The sequence below is a fragment of the Sinohyriopsis cumingii genome, chromosome 3 (genome assembly GCF_028554795.1).
Source record: "Sinohyriopsis cumingii isolate HCF-2022 chromosome 3, ASM2855479v2, whole genome shotgun sequence".
NCBI classification, from domain to species: domain Eukaryota; kingdom Metazoa; phylum Mollusca; class Bivalvia; order Unionida; family Unionidae; genus Sinohyriopsis; species Sinohyriopsis cumingii.
The window spans coordinates 77,108,900-77,130,694 of NC_142963.1; the positions used below are offsets into that span (position 1 = coordinate 77,108,900).

The window sequence follows — 21,795 nt, forward strand, 5'->3', positions numbered from 1 at the left end:
ATTTTAGTTTTCCACGTGTACTCCGTACATGTCGAACTGATGCAAAGAAACCTTTAAGATTTTTCCAGTATACATGGACCAAATATCATTGGATAAGTAAGATATTCTCAAACCTGTTATTACCGGTATAAGTTAATATTTTTGATAATTATGAAGAATAAGGTGCATAAATACCTGTTGAATAGTAAATCTGAATGGGCCCAGTTTAATCCCAGCTGTACTCTCATAGTTTGGATTTGGATTGAAGTACATAGCATTGGATATCATACTTAGCATTAGAAAAGTTAAAGCGCAGGATGCACGCTGTACACGGTTGAAGCTGCTGACTTGTGGTCGGTAGAAAATGGAAATCCACGTATGGTCTTGGGACAAACCGTCCTTGCAGTTTTGAAGGAAACTGTGTCTGAATTTCCTCATATTGTCTGCGTGGCATAAAGGTATAGTGCAGTCGAGCTCTCCATACTCCACAGCGAGCCAGCGTTCGACCACAAATTCAAAACTTAATGAAATCAAAATAATTTTGTCACTAATACATATATGGGTTACAACCATCAAGCAGACGAATAAGTGAACTTTTGTTTACATGCTTGTGTTATCTTTATTTGTATCAACAGGTTGAGAAAAAACCGAAATAGCTTTTTTTCCCACTAGAAACGCATTAGGGAACGGTCAATATTTACAGAGAAGGGGGAAGGGAAGCAGAAGGTCATAGGGCATATAAATTTGGTTTCTTTCCCATCAACGTTAGATGCAAAGTCCAAAGTCATAAACTTCCATAAAATATAATATTGCAGCATAATTATAGAAAAGCGTACATTAGATTACACATGTACGAATTTAGTTAGAAAATTGTGGATACAAGATGAATGTTGATAGCCTTGAAATAAATTGTAATATATAAAAGTTGTGCAGTTTATCAATAATGATTAGGTTTCGCCTGGCATAAATCTATCTGCACAATTGTAGGACAGCGATTTAAACAAAATTTAGCTGGTACTTTTAATGCTTCAATCCGTGTATTTTGTCAAATAAATAAACTCTTTTCATTTGAAAATATATCAATTTTTATTTTTGTTAACACCTTGCTTGCGTGGGTTGAAACAGTTAACATTATTGATGTTGGGAGATATTGAAGAAACACGACAGAGTGGTCGTATCCTACATACTTGAGAGGTTGACATCTTTAAAGAGAAGGTTGCAATTATTCTGACTTTACTTGTAAGGATTTGCGTTCTTTATTTTGTCCATTTCTGCATTCAAACATGTTTTTTTATGACAATCATGCACTTTATAAGTTTTCATTACGGTTAAGAAATACAAGATTAATTCATTCATCATGGTTAAGAAAACAAGACTAATTCATTCATCATCGTTAGGAAAACAAGACTTATTCATTCGTCATGGTTAAGAAATACAAGATTAATTCATTCATCATGGTTAAGAAAACAAGACTAATTCATTCATCATCGTTAGGAAAACAAGACAAATTCATTCGTCATGGTTAAGAAATGCAAGACTAATTCATTCATCATGGTTAAGAAAACAAGACTAATTCATTCATCATGGTTAAGAAAACAAGACTAATTCATTCATCATGGTTAAAAAAACAAGACTAATTCATTCATCATGGTTAAAAAAAACAAGACTAATTCATTCATCATGGTTAAAAAAACAAGACTAATTCATCATGGTTAAGAAATGAAAGACTAATTCGTTCATGATGGGTAAGAAATGAAAGACTAATTCATTCATCATGTCTAAGACAACAAGACTAATTCATTCATCATGGTTAAGAAAACAAGACTAATTCATTAAACATGGTTAAGAAAACAAGACTAATTCATTGATCATGGTTAAGAAAACAAGACTAATTCATCCATCATGGTTAAGAAAACAAGACTAATTCATTCATCATGGTTAAGAAAACAAGACTAATTAATTCATCATGGTTAAGAAAACAAGACTAATCCAATCATCATGGTTAAGAAAACCAGTAATGCTCAATAACTTACGTTTCTTTTCGCTGAATATCGTGAATGCTGATTTTGCTAGGGTACCATGAGTCGTGTCTACCTCCGCCCGAGTTATCATGCCAGATTCTCAAATAGTCGAGTTGCCCCAAATAATCAGATGTTGTCAGGAGGAAATTCATTACACTTCCAGTAGAAAACTCCTGCATGATAATTATCGAAATTGGGAATGAACTCGCAATCATTATGAATGACAAAATGACTGAGGAACAAACCGGGAAAGAAAAATAAAATCGATACTGTTAAGTTTATACTTAATAGCACACTATACTACTAATTTATACTTCATAATACACTGCACTTCTGATTCGTGCTTCATGCTAAAATGTGCTAATAATTCATACTACACTAATTCATACTACACTGTAGTCCTAATTCATACTTCATAACACACAATACTTCTAATATATACTTCATAACACACCGTACTTCTAATTTATATTTCACAATACACTGTACTACTAATTTATGCTTCGTAACACACTGAACTTCTAATTCAAACATCATACTAAACTGTACATCTAATTCATAATATACTGTACTAATAATTCATACTATACTGTATTAATTCATACTACACTGTACTACTAATTCATATTACACTGTACTACTAATTCATATTACTCTTTACTACTGATTCATACTATACTGTATTAATTCATGCTACACTGTACCATCCATTCAAACTACTCTTTATTACTAATTCATAATTCACAGCATTACTAATTTACAATTCATAATACACTGTACTACCAATTCGTAATTCACAGTATTACTAATTCATAATTCATAATACACTGTAATACTAATTTATAACACATTGTTCTACTAATTCATAATACACTTTGCTACTAATTTGTACTTCATAAGACACTGTACTACGAATTCATAATGCAATGTACTACTTATTTATAAGTCACAGTAATACTAATTCATAATTTATAATATACGGTACTACTAATTTATTCTAATTCAAAAGTTCATATTAAAACAATAATCGGTATATATAATACAATTAACCAAGTAGGCCTTTTGCAGATTTCTAACAATTTAATTCTTATGGAATGAAACTAAAACATAATGTTTACTTTTTAAAACCAAAGAAGATCGATTAGCATTTTGTCTGTTTATTAAATCAATAACAATTTTCTACATGGTCGTAAAATTCAAATTGATTTAAGTTTTGAAAAGTTTCATCGACAATAGAACGAACGTATGCTATTTAGGACATAGGAAAGAGATTTTTAAAGAATAAGGAATTATGTTACTTGTATAAAATTCCAATGCAATTCGACTTTTAAAAGAAAATTACTTTATAACCAGAATCAGATGACATTTGTCGACACATCGCTCTACAATATTTTTTCTAAAGGTTACATAACAGAACAGGTAGGGGATTCTATTTTCAAGACTTAATAAAGAAAAGCTTATTATATAAAAAAAGCAAACATAAATAAATGTTTTATGCTCAACATAATTTCTGACATTTCGCAGTCTGTATTCTTGATTTTAACTTCATTATAAGATTTTTAAAACGTTATGTGCAGATTTTTCGACTCATGCGATCGAGATTCTAACTTTTGTTGGCATATTATTCACATTTGTACGAACGTACATTTCTGACTCCGTCGTACAGTTCTCTGACACCTGTGTTCATTCTGTCACCGGAGAGAATAAATCCCACCCTAGAACGTGTGCCAGAGCCGGGTCTCGTGCCCGTGTATACCCGCAGCAAGTAAAAATAGTTGTCATCTGGAAAATTGTCAGCCAATGGTGTCACTCCCCACTGAAATTTAGAATAGGCTTTTGATATCTCCCTTGCAGAAAATACAAGTTACTGTTTCATTACTGTATATTTTTAGCAGAATAGTCTAATCTCTGCAATTATTGTTTTCATCATTATATTCATATCTGCATGTAATTGTTATCGATATGTTTTCATTAGCATTGTCATATATATGGGCAATTGTTATCGATGTTTTCATTAGCATTGTCATATCTATAGGCAATTGTTATCGACATATTTCAGTAGTCATTAGCATATTCATATCTCTGCAATTGTTCTCGATATCGTTTCATCATTATATTCATATATGTGTGCATTTGTTATCAATATATTTTTATCAGCATATTCATATCTCAGCAATTATTATCGATGTTTTCTCCATCATATTCACATCTGTGTGAAATTGTTATGGATATGTTTTATTAGAATATTCATATTTGTATGCAACTGTTACCGATATATTTTAATCATCTTATTCATACCTATGTGCGATTGTTATCGATATGTCTTATTTGCATTTCATATCTCTGCAATTGTTATGGATATGTTTTCATCAACATATTCATATATATGTGCAACTGTTATGGATATGTTTTATCAGTATGTTTATGTCTGTGTGCAACTGTTGTCGATATATTTTCATCACTACGTGTGACGTTTGCACGAATTGGGGTGGGGTTCTTCCAATATAATTTAATTAAATTATGATGAAAGTTCCACCCTGGCTCGTGAGGTTAGAAAGTTAAATTAGTGACGAGGTAGATTTACAGCTCTGAGCACCCAGTCAGCAATGCCGACGGTTAAATTATAAGAACACGAAGATGAAATTCAATCAATAACAATTTAATAAATTCGATAATTTAAAAACGATAACTTCCAATCCATCGTCTTTCCCTCGACCACGTGACAGCCTAATTCATCCCGTGATTTACAGTGTGAGTTCGATTTTCCCCCTGTCCTTGCATCTACTCATCTCTTTCTTTCCCGTTAATTCCTTCCTTCTTTCCGTTCTTCTAACTCCTCCTTTGTTTCCGTTTCCCTCTCTACTATCTCCTCCTCCAATTTCGCTCCCAGACTTCAACTTCTCCTTTCTTCTCCTTTCCTCCTCTATTATCTCCTCCTCCAATTTCGCTCCCAGACTTCAACTTCACCTTTCTTCTCTCCTTTCTTCTCCTTTCCTCCGTCTCTCCATCTGAGACTACGGGACCAAACTATAACTTGTCTGTCCCTCAAAGCTTCCTGACTTCTCTCCTTTCTTCTCCTTTCCTCCGTCTCTCTATCTGAGACTACGGGACCAAACTGTAACTGGTCTGTCCCTCAAAGCTTCCTTATTTGAAGTTCTCTCTGTACTTATAATTTCCTGCTCTAAGATTTTCCCGCCAATAATGAATGGCTATTCGGAGTTACGCTAACCTCCACTCTGGGTAATTTCTCTAAGCGAACTAATTCTTGCCGGAAGACGCGGGGACATCATTCTACCCAAATCAAGGTCTCTCCCCTATCTTGATTCTGATTGGGTGGCGCTGTGACCCTGTCCAATCGTCTTAACGGCCAGTTCAACCTGTCTGTCTGTTTGCAGGGAAAAGAAGTTAAGACACTCCCACTTCTTCAGGCAACTTCTTTTGATCTTGGACAACATTTCCACACCTAGGTGATAATTGGCTATCTGTGGCCTCGCAACTCCTATGTCCGGCTCTCCACATCTAACTACGGCAATCTTACGTAACGGATTAGTGCTAGCCTTCGGCAATGTTTAACATCAAACAATGGCTTGTCAGAATTACCTTGATTATACATGTTTCAACTGGGCCTACTCTGGGTCGGGGTAAACATGACACCACGTCACTGCATTCATATGTGTTTAAATGTCATCGATACGTTTATATCATCATATTCATACATTACAATTTGTATCGATATGTTTTAACCATCATATTCATATCGACATGTAATTGTAATTGACATTCATATCAGCATATTCATATCTGTTAGGTTGGCATCCGTTAGTCTAGAGAGACGATGGAAGTGCGCCCATGAAAGATGCTCCAGCTGGTGGTTGTGCAGCGTCTGCTGTGGCTATGTAGTCAACAAGGGAATGACAGTCCATGCTGAACTTGCTGCACTTGATGTTTGAGTCTGGTGTGGGTTGGAGTTGGGTTGGAGCTGCTTCTTCTTCCTCTGCGATCGCTTCTCATCAGCTAGCAAGCGTAGATTGTCCTCGCCGGCTTTCAGACCAGTGATCAGAGCATGTCTCCAGCTGGACCTGTCTAGAGCAAGTTATTCCCAGGTATTGATATCAAGGGCTTTCAGGTCGCGCTTGCAGAATCCTTGAAGCGGAAATGTGGCCGTCCGATTGAACTTTTGCCAGAGGAAAGTTTCGAATAAAGAATGTCTATGGGGATTCGTCCTCATCCATCCGACGTACATGACCCAGCCATCTGATGCGACGTTGGGGGTGGGGGAGGGGAGTGTGACCATGCTGGGAATCTTGGCACGTTCAAGCACCTCTTTGTTTGTTTATCGATCGCTCAAGGTGAACCCGAGTATGCGTCGGAGGCATTACTTGTGAAAGGCGCTAAGTCTTTTCTCTTGTGGGGCGTACAGAGTCCTGGTTTCACTGGCGTATAGGAGATTGCTATGCACGCAGGCACGGTACACAGAGATCTTAGTGTTCAGGGTCAGCATGCTATTGTTCCACACTCTCTCCGACAACCTGGATAAATTTGTTGATTCCTTTCCAATCCGCTTGTTGAGCTCATAATCGAGAGAGAGGTTGTTGGTGATGGTAGAGCCGAGGTACTTGAACTGACTGACTACCTCAAGTTCGTAGTTGTTGATGATGATGCTTGGAAAGTCAGCATCCTGAGCCATCACGTTTGTTTTCTTTAGGCTGACGGCCAGCCCAAACTCATCGCATGCTTTTGCAGAGCGGTCAAACCGGCGCTGTAGCTCAGCTTCTATGTGAGTAGCTAGAGCATCATCGTCTGCGAAGAGCATATCCCTGATGGTTGCTTCACGCACTTTGCTCTTCGTCTTCAGTTGTGCCAGGCTGAACAGTCTCTCGTCTCATCGCGTGTGCAGGTAGATCGTTTCTATGGACGTCCCAAAATCGTGATTGAGCAGGACAGCGAATACGATGCTGAAGAGTGTAGGGGCAAGGACGCAGCTCTGCTTCACTCCACTGCGAAAGTCAAAGGGGTCGGATGTTGAGATAACGTACTGCACTGTGCCTTTCACGTCATCGTGGAAGAACTGGATTATGCTTAACAGCTTTGGAGGGCATATAATCTTCGCCAGGATTGTGAAGAGTCCGTCTCTGCTGACCAGATTGAACGCCTTGGTGAGGTGTATAAAAGCCAGGGTAAGGGGTCTTTGTTGTTCTCTGCATTTCAACAGGAGTTGCATGACGGAGAAGATAATGTCGATTGTGAACCTCTCTGCGTGGAGCACGCACTGCGACTCTGGATACACTCTGTCAGCAAGCGTCTGAAGTCTGTTCAGGATGACGCATGCGAAGACTTTACCCACGATGCTGAGAAGGGATATTCCCCTGTAGTTGTTGCAGTCGCTTTTGTCGCCCTTGTTCTTGTACAGGTTTAAGATGTTGGCGTCTCTCATGTCGTGAGGAACTGCACCCTCATCCCAGCATTGGCAGAGAACGTTGTGCAGGCGTGTGATCAGCACGCTTCAGCTGCACTTGATGACTTCTGCTCAGATTCCATCCTTCCCTGGGGCTTTACCTAAGGACATTTTCTCTAAGGCCTTTTTTAGTTTGGTTAAAGTAGGTTTCTCGTCCAGTTCAGCCAAGAGAGGGAGGCGTTGAAGGCATCGTTGGTCACGTTGTTCTCTCTGAAGTACAGTTCAGAGTAGTACTTCACCCAACGCTCCATCTGCTTGCCCTTGTTGTGGATGGTATCGTCTGCTGAAGACTTCAATGCTGCTGTCACTTTCTTCGTGGGACCCATTGCTTTCTTTATGCCAGCGTACATGCCTCTGATGTTTCCGATATCTGCTGATGCCTGGATGCTCTGACAGAGCTGAAGCCAGTATTCATTGGCGCACTGCCGTGCTAACCTCTTCACTTTGCTTCTGGTAGACCTGTATGCCTGTAGTGTCTTCTGGCAGGGGGATCGCTTGTATTGCAGGTGGGATTGCGGCGCTCTTCTATGGCTGGCATGAGTGTGATGGAGTTAGCCTCAAATCAGTCGTTGTTTTTTGCCTGCTTCTTACCAAAGATCTGTGTGGCTGTGCTGTACACAGTCTCTCTGATGTGATCCCATCTATCTTTGGCACTGCCGTTGGGAGGTTCTGAATCAAACTTCATGGAGAGGGCATAGGTGAACTCTTCAGCCTTGTTTGGATATGACGTTTTGCTCACATCAATGATTGGTTTACCCTCTTGCCTAGAGTGGTGGATCTTCTTCGGCTGAAACTTCATTTTGCAGAACACAAGTAAATGGTCGGTGTCGCAGTCAGCGCTGTGGAAGGCAGGGGTAAGAAGCATACCCTTCAGGGCAGACCGTCTCGTAATAATCAAGTTTAGCTGGTGCCAGTGTTTGGACCGGGGATGCCTTCAAGACACTTTATGCTGTGGCTTTGTCTGCAAAAATGAATTGGTGATGCTGTGGTCGTGGTACGAGCACATCTCTAGGAGACGCTGCCCGTTCTCATTCATCTTCCCAACACCAAGCTTGCCAAGACAGGAAGGCCAAGAATAATGGTCGGCACCCACTCGGGCATTGAAGTCGCCCAGTAATATCAAGTTCTCTTCCTTGGAAATTTTGTCGATGAGCGAGTCTAACTCGTCGTAGAACTCATTCTTGGTATCTGCGGTGGCGCTTAGTGTGTCAGCGTAAACGCTGATCAGGTTGACAGACCCGGTTGTGGCGTGGAGGCGGAGGGATATCAGTGTTCCGTTTCCTTGTTGGCAGGGTTCTATCATCCCCAGCAGAGTGTTCCTGACGGCGAATCCAAAACCAAACTATCTGGCTCCGTCGACGCTCTTTCCTTGCCAGAAGAACGTGTATTTCTTTTCTCTGAGGGACCCGGGATCTGGTAGCAATGTCTCCTGTGGTGAGGCGATGTCGACATGGAGTCTTGCAATTTCGTCGTTGATGGCTGAATTCTTTCGAATATCGCTGATTGTCTGGAGATCATCTGATCGCTTAGTCAGCATGGTCCGGACATTCCAGGTATCTAGCTTGAAGATTAAAGATTTCCTTGCTGGTTTTCTTTTTGTTATGTCTTGGTGAAGTAGTTGCAGTCCGCTTGTCAGGTACTCGCGTACCTTGAGCCTTGCGCACCCAGCAAGGCAGGCGAACTGTGGCGGGACGGCACCTTATTGTCTGGGGGCAGCCCAGCTTGAGGCGGGCGGTTGCTGTCCAGTGAAACCTGTTCTCTCCCATCGTCGGAAGCAACCCCTGGTCCCTGACTCTACGCTAATCTAGCTGTGACTTATAACCGGTAAACTCCTGCTTCCCGTGTTGTATCGACGCTGTGGAGAGAAGCTGGAGTGTCCTCTCCAGGGAGTAAGCCTGGGCAGGGTGATATGGAGAGTTAGATGTTGCCCATGCAGCTGATTCTTCTCTCCACGCAGCTGATGGCTCCAAGGGAAAGGACAAGCCGATACGTCATGGCACCAGCTACGGCGCAGGAATTGCCGAGATGACACTGAAACAAGACCAAGTCGCCTTAGGGACTCCGTCTCCGGATTTTCTGTTGGGGTTTACGCTCATAGCCTTTCTCATGAGAGGGTATGTCGCGAGGCAGCGATGGTTTAAATCGGAGTTTACCTTCTCCTTGATGGGCGATCACCCAAGGTTAACGAGCCCCATCTGCCCGAATCATCTGGTTTTGAGACGCCAGAAACTCGCCTGTCACTCCTTCTCTAATCAGTTTAAACAAGTTCCGCCACTCGTGAAGGCCTGGAGCTGGATTTGGGTGTCAGAGGCACTATCAGACGCAAGCCATTGGGGGATTTTCAAGGGAAGTGTGTGCTTATCTCCCACATCCGTCCCCGGCGATAACAACCCTTGGAACGTTTTCGATATATTTTCATTATCATATTCATATATATGTGCTATTGTTATCAATATGTTGTATCAGCATATTCATATTTCTGCAATTGATTTTCTATATGTTTTCATTATCATATTCATGGATGTGTGCAACTGTCATCGATAGGCTTTTATCAGCATATTCATATATATGTGCAACTGTTATTGATATATTTTCATCATCATATTTATATCTATGTGCAGTTGTTATCGATATGTCTTCATCCCCGTATTTATGAATGTGTGCAATTGTCATCGATACGTTTTTATCAGAGTATTCATATCTATATGCAATTGTTAATGATATGTTTCCATCATCATATTCATATCTGTGTGGTCTTGTTATCTATATGTTTTATCGTCATATTCGCGTGTGTGAAATTGTTATCGATAAGTTTTTTTTTAAATCAGCATAGTCATAACTCTGCAATTGTTATCGATTTGTTTTCATCTGTTACAATTAGTATCGATATGTTTTTAATAGCATGTTCCTAGATGCGTGCTATTGTTGTCGTTATGTTTTTATCAGAAAATTCATATATCTACAAATGTTATCGAAATGATTTATCAAGATGTCAATATTTATGCAATTATTATTGATACGTCATCAGTATCTTCATATCTCTATGCAACTGATATTAATATTTATGCATTTATTATTGATACGTCATCAGTATCTTCATATCTCTATGCAACTGATATCAATATTTATGCAATTATTATTGATACGTCATCAGTATCTTCATATCTCTATGCAACTGATATCAATATTTATGCAATTATTATTGATACGTCATCAGTATCTTCATATCTCTATGCAACTGATATCAATATTTATGCAATTATTATTGATACGTCATCAGTATCTTCATATCTCTATTCAATTGATATCAATATTTTAACATTCGCAAAGAATATCAGTAAAGAAAGATTTTGACAGTCTATACAAGAAATGACGAATGCATTTAAGATATTTCTTTTTAGCATTCCTTTACCGTTAGAATCTGTGAATCAGACCTTTCTGAATTGTGAATTATGTACCAATGATTTTATAGTCACAAGGCAAATAATAATAATATCTTGGCTATATGCTGTGTAAAAAGAGCAACGGTTGAGGTTATGACGCTAAAACGTTTTAATGTTGACAAAGTAGTGTAAGATTGGAACTTTTTGAATTATATTCCATCATTTTTTATTGTAGTTTTTGATATTATGTACTTGTAATTTCTACACCAACGAATGTAATTATTCAGTGGTAAAACGTAAGACATAAGAAAATAATGCAAATCGTAGTAAAGGACGCATTTGCGCTTAACGCTGATCCTTGTTAGTCGAAATAAAGAAATCAAAGATCAGCGTTCCTAGCTACGACTGTTCATCACACAAATCTCACAAAATAAATCCATCGGGGTGAAAATTCAATATATTTTATGACACCTTTCTCCGAGAAGTATAATTCTAGAGAATAACAGGTTCCATCAGTACCTTAAGTATATCCTTTCTGTCCTGCCGTCTGGACCATATGACCAGTACAATGTATCCAATGAAGATAAGTATCAGTGTGGCCATCACAGCAGCCTGACTTACGGCATCAAACTTGAGAAACACAGCCGAAAAATCGATGGCATTGGGTGCAACGTAAAATGAGTTCCCAAAAGTCATCTCAGTGCCTGTGGCCTTGCATTTACAATATATGGCATTCTCATCAGGTTTCCATATCATCTAAAAGCAGTCAAAAAAGCATGTGAACATGATCTATGTTACCTTGTCATCAGCTTCGTTTTCCTTGATACCACAGTCGTCATCTTCATCGTGGATGTCCCCCTTACCACTATCATGATCAACATCGTGGTCATCTTTGTTAACATCTACAATCACCATTATTTATGCTACAAAACGCCACTTTCATTAATATCGTTTTTGCTAAAGTAACTACTCGTATAGGCCTCGTCATTCTTATCATCATTATCATCATCCACATCTTGCCGTTCCTACTCCTTGATGTATGTATGCATGCATGTATGTATGTATGTATGTATGTATGTATGTATGTATGTATGTATCTATGTATGTATGTATGTATGTATGTATGTATGTATGTATTGTATGTATGTATGTATGTATGTATGTATGTATGTATTGTATCTATGTATGTATGTATGTATTGTATGTATGTATGTATGTATGTATGTATTGTATGTATGCATGCATGCATACATGTATGTATGTATGTATGTATGTATTGTATGTATGCATGCATGCATACATGTATGTATGTATGTATGTATGTATCTATTTATGTATGTATGTATGTATGTATGTATGTATTGTATGTATGTATGTATGTATGTATGTATGTATGTATTGTATGTATGTATGTATGTATGTATGTATGTAATGTATGTATGTATGTATTGTATGTATGTATGTATGTATGTATTGTATGTATGTATGTATGTATTGTATGTATGTATGTATGTATGTATGTATTTATGTATTGTATGTATGTATGTATGTATGTATTGTATGTATTGTATGTATTGTATGTATGTATTGTATGTATGTATGTATGTATGTATTGTATGTATGTATGTATGTATGTATGTATTTATGTATTGTATGTATGTATGTATGTATGTATGTATGTATGTATTGTATGTATGTATGTATGTATGTATTGTATGTATGTATGTATGTATGTATTGTATGTATGTATGTATGTATGTATGTATGTATGTATGTATGTATGTATTGTATGTATGCATGCATGCATGGATGCATGCATGCATGCATGCATGTATGTATGTATGTATGTATATATGTATGTATGTATGTATGTATGTATGTATGTAATCTCTTGTGCTTCGTTAACATTTAAGTTTAAAACAAGTGAGAAAAGAAAATAACAGAAATTAATTCGGGGATGGATAATAAGGTATGGTCTGGTCAAATTTAAGATTTGAGACTTCCAAAATTGATGTAACAATTTCTATAAACAGATTACAATCAACATTGTGGCACATCCTGGAACAAACGATAGATCGTTAATCTGAAATTAAGGGTTCGATTTCCATGTACTTAATTTTCTTAAAAATCCCTTTAGTACGAGAAAGAATATACGATGCAAATTTCAAAAAATCAATCATACAAAATCATATATTATATGATAAAATATCATTAAGAAATTTAACCTCAACATTATTAATTTAAAGCGAGAGATGTTCGACACTTCTCTCGTAGTGAAACCTCCTATGCTTGTAAACGTGCGTCGCAACAAAAAAGATTATATCATGAATATATATATATATATATATATATATATATATATATATATATATATATATATATATATATATATATATATATATATATATATATATGCCTTACATTACAACCATTCCTTATCCACCGTTGTTCTTGTTCCAACCAAACCATGCAAGATAAAGTTATGGTTCCAAGGCCATATGCGCCTGACACGGGATTAACTGGGTTAATGCTCGTGATATTGTTGTCTGCTGTGGTGGTGTTCGCTGCTTCCCTTTTAGACCTGTTGACAGCCTTGTATTCTACAATATATTTAAGCGTCGTTCATGCAAAACATAATGGGATCTAAGTGTCGTGTGCATATCGTTATAGGATCTAAGTGTCACTCTTGCATATCGTGATAGGATATAAGTGTCCTTTATGCAGATCGTAATACAATTTAAGCGTCATTCAGGCATATTGTAATACAATTTATTTGTCATTCAGGCATATAATAATGGGGATTAGGTGTCAATCGTGCAGATCGTAATACAAATTAAGTGTCGTTCTTGCATATCGCTATAGGATTTAAGTGTCGTTCATGCATATCGTAATAGGATTTAAGTGTCGTTCATGCATATCGTAATAGGATTTAAGTGTCGTTCATGCATATCGTAATATGATTTAGGTGTCGTTCATGCATATAGTAATATGATTGAAGTGTCGTTCATGCATATAGTAATAGGATTGAAGTGTCGTTCATACATATCGTAATACGATTTAAGTGTCGTTCATGCATACCGTAATAGGATTTAGGTGTCGTTCATGCATATAGTAATAGGATTGAAGTGTCGTTCATGCATATAGTAATGGGATTGAAGTGTCGTTCATGCATATCGTAATACGATTTAAGTGTCGTTCATGCAGATCAAAATACAATTTATGTGTCGTTCATGCTTATTGTAATACAATTTAAGTGCCGTTCATGCATATAGTAATAGGATTGAAGTGTCATTCATGCATATCGTAATACGATTTAAGTGTCGTTTATGGATAGCGCGACAAGATTCGTTTTCGATGATCAGATTTTTAAACTCTCAACAACAACTGATTGAATATACATCCATTTTCGAAATGTATTACTTTACAAATGTTGTTCGTATGAACACAAACTTTAAGCTATATAAAATGTATGCTGAATTTACCTTTTAATCTTTCATTGCTACAGTTTTAATCTCATATTACTAGTTCAGAGTTCCGTTTAGTCTAGACGTCGCTACTTGAAAGGCATTTGCATTAAGATATCATAAACACTTCCAACTAAATCAAAAAATTTTTTGTAAGTGTGACTTTGTAACTGAATGAAAAGTACGAATTCTGATATACTCTTCTTGTATTTTATAACTTCTGAGTAGAAACTCCCTTTGTAGTACACTTGTTTATGCACGAATCCAGACTAGTCGTTCACAACGATAGGATATCATAAAAAAATTGTTTGTTTTGCACTCAGTCAGCGATTTCACGACCAGGAATTCGAGAGCTACAGGTAAGGGAGAACTTACCCCAGGGCAGTTGTTAAAGAGACCGGTTCTTATCAACTCGGAACCTGGAGATCCAAATCTAGGGCGGAGTCTCGATAAGCAGTGGATGTTTGGATGTTGGCAAGAGTAATCAGAGAAGTTGGGAGACACTAGACTGCGCTCCGAGTGCCAAAATTGTGCGCTCGTAAAATAATCGGAAATGGACTTTCAAGGAAATGCTAAGCTGGATTATGAACGAAGGCTTTTTGAGGAAGCTTTCCGGGTGGAGGCGAGAGGCGACACCCGAGAATCAGAGGGAAGGAAGACACGTTGAGAACATGTGAAAGGTCCATTGTGACACAAGTAGTTTGGGTGGAGGCGTAGTACCGGAAAGAATCATTGAAGAGATTTCCGGAAGTGCAAGGAAAGCACGGAGTCGAGGGTACCAGAAGTACCAAACGAGATAATCAAGAGGCGTACAGATCAGTAACAGAATCAACACACTCTCTTACGACCTTACTTTCATTTGATGACAGTAATTGGCAACTGTGAAAAGGTCATTGTTTGTATTGGTCTAAAGAATTACGGTTGAGAAATTGTCGATGAGATAACTGAATAAGTTCATATTTTATTAAATTGTTATACCTTTCACCTTGTGATATTTATACACCTAGATCGTCAGCATTGCTGACTGGAGGCTCTGAGCCTGGTGTGTCAACAAACATCTAGAACTCTAGATCCACATAGGAAAGGGCTTATCTCCAAAGGTTCCGCATTCAAACATTCCAAACACACGAATTAACTGACAACTCATCGAATTCCCGTAAAGGAGATGAATACGCCCATTCATCATTATTTTTTTTTGTTTAATAATAAAGTTTAGGTGTTTTTTGACGTTGAACTACTTGCTTAGCGAGGAATTTTTTGGTAAACAGTGAAAATGTTACGCAAATAATATATACAATAATATTTATTTTGTAAATTTAAGTATATCTCTTATACAATTCACTTGCTTTAGGTGTCTGATCAGTATGACAACACTCGTTCTCTTGGTCAGACAAACTAAGCATAAAATGTGTCATTACGTCTTAGAAATGTGTCATTACGTCATAGAAATGTGTCATTACGCAATAGTTTACGCATCGTCCAGAACAAGAAATGTCCGTAGCCATTAGAATTTTCGACTAAATCACTGACTGACAGCTTATGTTGGATAGGTAGAGTTTGGGAATTTGGCGATTATGGAACATTAATATCTGAACTTATCGATCTTCTTTGGCTTTTCTTTAACAATCACGACGATCTCAGTTTTCGTTAAGACTCTCCGTAAATGTGTATATTCCGAGAGACAAGGATGTTGACGTTAGCAAAAACTAGGCTGTGAAACAACTACTAAATGGAAAGCAAGGTTGTGAAAGTTGAAGTTACTGAATAAAAGTGTTGAACTAACCATTATCTGGCAAGGTATCTGGTCGCAGTCCTAAGTAGGTCAACCCTTCGTGGTCATCCAGCTGTCCAGGTTGCACACAGGCTCCCCATCCATTGGCTTCATTGGTCACGATGTGGGCATCATAATCAACCAATGTAGGATTCCTATTCTTTTTTATGTATACATGATATTGATAGGTGCGGTTATCTGCTGGTTTTACTATCACACAAGCATAATCCTTGCTTGACCGGATGAAAAACTTATGGTAAGAAAACCCCGAAGCATCATCAGAATTTACTGTTAGAGAGTAATTTTTGAGCTCTGGAGTTTTAACCGTTTGTTTTGTCGTTATTACTCCTGTAAAATGTGTTCCAAAATTGAATGTACAGGTCTCTGAGGTGAGAAACATCGATTCTCCATCATTGTCAAACTTATAAACACTTTTGCCAGGCGACATGGAAGAAAGCTGAAGTGATAAATAAATAAATAAATAAATAATGTTAAATGCATGTCCAGGATAACGATCTTGGTTTGAGAGAGAGAGAGAGAGAGAGAGAGAGAGAGAGAGAGAGAGAGAGGATGGGGTGTTTAAAGTCTATGAGCATTCATACGTAAATAAAGATGGCAAAATAAAACTAATTGCGTCACCCTCCATAAGCAAAGCCAGTATTTTTAATATTTTTTAATTTAAATGTAAATGCATTTGCATTTCTCTTTGCACTGATACATTTTGTTTCATAGTTGTTGATAACCTGCAACGTTCAAAATGGTTGCAGCGCTATGTCGATATGATGACGGTATTACACGTGACATGAATACTTTTGACTATTAAAAAACGACAGGTGCTCTCCTATTAGACACTAAACATAGGCATCCATTTTCCGATTTATAATGCTATGATTAACAAGCTGAAAGTCTTTTTTTCTAAGGCAGTGAAACAAATATTGTACGCATTTAAATGTTCATCTCGTTTGACGCAATTTTCCTTTTTTTTTTTTCATTATTGAAAAGGTTTGGATGAGACTATACCGAACGTACCCGGCACATTGCAGGGAAATCTGAGGGTAATTAAAGTGTTATTATCTACGTCTTTGTTTTGGCGAACATTTGACTACAATCTGTAACTGTGCTTATCCGTAAAAAAAAGTGATCAGCAGAAATCGAAAACGCTTAGCTAGTTCCACGGACTTGCTGCACCGTACATTGTCATGTTTTATTTCCTCTATAATTTTTCTTTGACGGAAACAATATATAATACTCACTGATATCTTCATATTCCCTGTAATTGGTACATCTAATCTATCAATCACTACAGATGACGTCGTAGACTGGAGGCTTTTTCCTTGTATCTCTGATGCTGCGTGGACAGAGATGTTTTGTCTGAAGTCAGATCCACCGTAGGATTGGGAAGTACCCAGTGCAAGCGGCTGCTTGTTGCTGATTTTTTCAGCAATTGATCCTACTGTCTGCTTTAGACGTTCCAGCTAATATATATATATATATATATATATATATATATATATATATATATATATATATATATATATATATATATATATATCGATGTTTTTCTTTTATCGTACTTTCAAAGTTACATCAGTATTAAAAATGTGCCATCTTCACTTTGATTATCATTTATCGTTTCTGAGAAAATAACCCTTTTCAATGTAGTATAGGAAAATTCCGCCGAGGGATCAAAATCTTTGCGTCAGACTCTCGGCAAAACCTAGTGTCTCACGCAAAATTCGGACCCTACGGTGGAATTTTTCTATCCCACACCGATGCATATCAAGGATTAAGATGAATCGAGACAGAAAAAAAATAGTCTTGGATTGAAATTATATCTAAAATTTAGGTTACCCTTCCGGAATAATAACTAGAATAAGATCTTTTTCCTGAACTAGTAACAATTCAAACAAGGATATTTTTGACTTTGATTTCAACTAAACAAGCCGTACATGCAGATAGGTCGAAAGGGTGTACATTCTTGCGAAACAAAGGCAATGGGTTATTTGGATTAAATCTTACCAAAGATAAGTACATTGCAGACTGTATGGAATATGCACATAAAAATCACTAAATAGATACCAAATATGGAATATGCACATAAATAATCCCTAAATAGATATCTAATATATAATATCCACGTAATCAATAAATGGATAGACAGTATGGAATATGCATATAATCACTAAATGGATACCTAGTATGTAGATAATCCCAAATATAAAATGTGTGTGTGTGTGTGACTTGGATTTTTAACGTAGCTTTAACACTTTTTCAGTCGTATCGCTACGATGTCTGCAAGGTGGCAGTTTATAGTGATGTCTAGCACTGGGGCATCATGCCGCAGACATGTAGCGTGATGTCACACCCAGTAACATTATCCAGACACTAGGCCGACCAGTCCTAACACTAACCTCTTAAAGCTGAGCGCCAAACGAGGCAGCTGTTAGTACGCTCTAACCACTAGGCCACTGGAGCGATCTATCCATTTAGTAATTATATGCATATTATATACTAGGTACCCATTTATGCATATAATAATCACCAAAGAGATATCTAGTATGGAACATCTACATGGTCACTAAATGGATACCTAGCATGGAACAAGCTCATAATAAGTAAATGGATAACAAGTATCGAATATGCACGTCATCACTAAATAAATTCCTGTTATGGAATATGCATATAATCACTAAATGGATACCTAGTATGGAATATGCATACAATCACTAAATGGATACCTAGTATGAAATATGAAAATTGTAAATCACTAAATGGATATCTAGTATGGAATATGCATATAATAATCACTAAACTGATACATGGTATGGAATATGCACATTATCAAAAAATGGATATCTGGTATAAAATATGTACATACTAATCACTAAATATATACAAAGAATATAATATGCCCATAGTAACTAAATGAATACCTAGTATGGAATATCGACATAATAATCACTATATGGATCACCAGTATGGAATATGTATATTATCTGGTGTGTGTGTGTTGGCATCCGTTAGTCTCGAGAGACGATGGAACTGAGCCCATGAGTGATGTCCCGGTTTGTGGTTGTGCAGCGTCTGTTGTGGCTATGTAGTCCAACACGGGAGAGGCAGTTCTTACTGCACTTGCTGCACTTGAAGGTTGCATCTGGTGTTGGTTGGAGTTGCTTCTTCTTCTTCTGCGATCGTTTTTCATCAGCTGGCAAGCGTAGATTGTCCTCGCCGGCTTTAAAACCAGTGATCAGAGCATGACGTCATCTTGATCTGTCTAGAGCGAGCTCTTCCCAAGTGTTGACATCAATGTCAAGGGCTTTCATGTCGCGCTTGCAGACATCCTTGAAGCGGAGATGTGGCCGTCCGATCGACCTTTTACCACAGGCGAGTTTCGAATAAAGAATGTCTTTGGGGATCCGTCTGGCATCCATCCAACGTACACGGCCCAGCCATCTGATGTGACATTGGCGGAGGAGTGTGACCATGCTGAGAATCTTGGCACGCTCGAGCACTTCGTTGTTTGTTTTTCGATCGCTCCAGGTGATTTCGAGTATGCGTCGGAGGCATCGCATGTGAAAGACGCCCAGTCTTTTCTCTTGTGAGGCGTACAGAGTCCAGGTTTCACTGGCGTACATGAGAGAATGTTTAGCACGCAGGCACGGTACACGGTGATCTTAGTGTTCAGGGTCAGCATGCTGTTGTTCCACACTCTCTGTGACAACCTGAAGAGAGTTGTTGATGCCTTTCCGATCCGCTTGTTGGGCGAGAGGTTGTTGGTGATGGTAGAAACGAGGTACATGAACTGACTGACCACCTCAAGTTCCTAGTTGTTGATGATGATGCTTGGGGGTCCGCGTCCACGTTTGTTTTCTTTAGACTGATGGTCAACTTAAACTCATCGCATGCTTTAGCAAAGAGGTCCATCCGGCGCTGAAGCTCATCTTCTATGTGGGTGGCTAGAGCAGCATCGTCTGCGAAGAGCATGTCCCTGATGGTGACTTCACGCACTTTGCTCTTTGCCTTCAGTCGTGCCAGGCTGAACAGTCTACCGTCTGATTGCGTGTTCAGGTAAATCCCTTCTGTGGACGTCATCGTACTGCACTGTGCCTTTTATGTCATTGTGGAAGGACTGGATCATGCTTAGCAGCTTTGGAAGGCATCCAATTTTCGCCAGGATTGTGAAGAGTCCGTCTCTGCTGACCAGATCGAACGCCTTGGTGAGGTCTATAAAGGCCAGGAAGAGGGTTCTGTGTTGTTCTCTGCATTTGTCCTGCAGTTCCCTGACGGAGAAGATCATGTCGATTGTGGACCTTTTTGCGCGGGATCTGCACTGCGACTCTGGATACACTCTGTCACAAGTGTCTGCAGTCTGTTCAAGATGACGCGTGCGAAAACTTTACCCACGATGCTGAGAAGTGATATGCCCCCGTAGTTGTTGCAGTCGCTTCTGTCGCTCTTGTTCTTGTACAGGGTTATGATGTTGGTGTCTCTCATGTCCTGAGGCACTGCACCCTCGTCCCAGCACTGGCAGAGGAGGTCGTGTAGGTATGTGATCAGCACGCTTCAGCCGCACTTGATGACTTCTGCTACAGTGGGTTTCTCGTCCGGTTCGGCCATGAGAGGGAGATTTTCAATGGCGTTAAGGACATCATTGGTGACGTGGTTCTCTCTGGAGTACAGTTCAGAGTAGTACTCCACCCAACGCTCGATCTGCTTGCCTTGTTGTGGATGGTATTGCCTGTGGCAGACTTCAGTGGTGCTGTCACTTTCTTCGTGGGACCCATTGCTTTCTTTATGCTATCGTAAATGCCTCTGATGTTTCCGATATCTGCTGATGACTGGATGCTCTGACAGAGCTGAAGCCAGTATTCATTGGCATACTGCGGTGCTAATCTCTGCACTTTGCTTCTGGTAGACCTGTATGCCTGTAGTGTCTTCTGGCAGGGGTTCGTTTGTATTGCAGGAGAGCACTGCGACGCTCTTCTATGGCTGACATGAGTGTGATGGAGTTAGCCTCAAACCTGTCATTGTTCTTTTATTGCTTCTTACCAAAGATCCGTGTGGCTGTGCTGTACACAGTCTCACTGATGTGATCCCATCTTTCTTTGGCAATGCGGTTGGAGGGTTCTGAATCAAACGTCTTGAAAAGAGCAGAGACGAATCTCTCTGCCTTGTCTGGATATGATGTTTTGCTCACATCAATGCGTGGTTTACCCTCTTGTCTAGAGCGGTGGATCTTTTTCTGCTGCAACTTCATTTTGCAGCACACCAGCGAGTGGTCTGTGTCACAGTCAGCACTGTGGAAGGTACGGGTAAGAAGCACACCCTTCATGGCTAACCGTCTTGTAATGATCAAGTCCAGCTGGTGCCATTGTTTAGACCGGAGATGCCTCCAAGACACTTTGTGCTGTGGCTTTGTCTGAAAGAATGAATTGGTGATGCCGAGGTCGTAGTACGAGCACATCTCTAGAAGGCGCTGACCATTCTCATTCATCTTCCCAACGCCAAACTTGCCAAGACAGGAGGGCCAAGAGTCATGGTCGGTACCCACCCTAGCATTGAAGTCGTCCAGCAAAATCAAGTTCTCTTCCTTGGGAATTTTGTTGATGAACGAGTTTAACTCTTCGTAAATCTCATCCTTGGTATCTGTGGAGGCGCTTAGTGTGGGAGCGTAAACGCTGATCAGGTTGACAGGCCCGTTTGTGGTGTTGAGGCGGATGGT

General features: G+C 38.8%; 1 protein-coding gene across 1 annotated transcript in view; it reads right to left on the reverse strand.

Moving 5' to 3' along the window:
• The window catches only part of LOC149803146 (polycystin-1-like protein 2), a 79,430-nt gene that overhangs the window by 17,725 nt on the left and 39,910 nt on the right, over positions 1 to 21,795 (reverse strand). The window contains exons 7-13 of the mRNA XM_089951346.1: positions 17,327 to 17,548; positions 16,086 to 16,530; positions 13,260 to 13,438; positions 11,358 to 11,594; positions 3,646 to 3,816; positions 2,013 to 2,173; positions 175 to 499 (exon numbers count right to left, since the gene is read on the reverse strand). Of these exons, the coding sequence (XP_089807472.1) occupies positions 175 to 499; positions 2,013 to 2,173; positions 3,646 to 3,816; positions 11,358 to 11,594; positions 13,260 to 13,438; positions 16,086 to 16,530; positions 17,327 to 17,548 (1,740 nt within the window). The remainder of the gene's footprint in view (positions 1 to 174; positions 500 to 2,012; positions 2,174 to 3,645; positions 3,817 to 11,357; positions 11,595 to 13,259; positions 13,439 to 16,085; positions 16,531 to 17,326; positions 17,549 to 21,795) is intronic.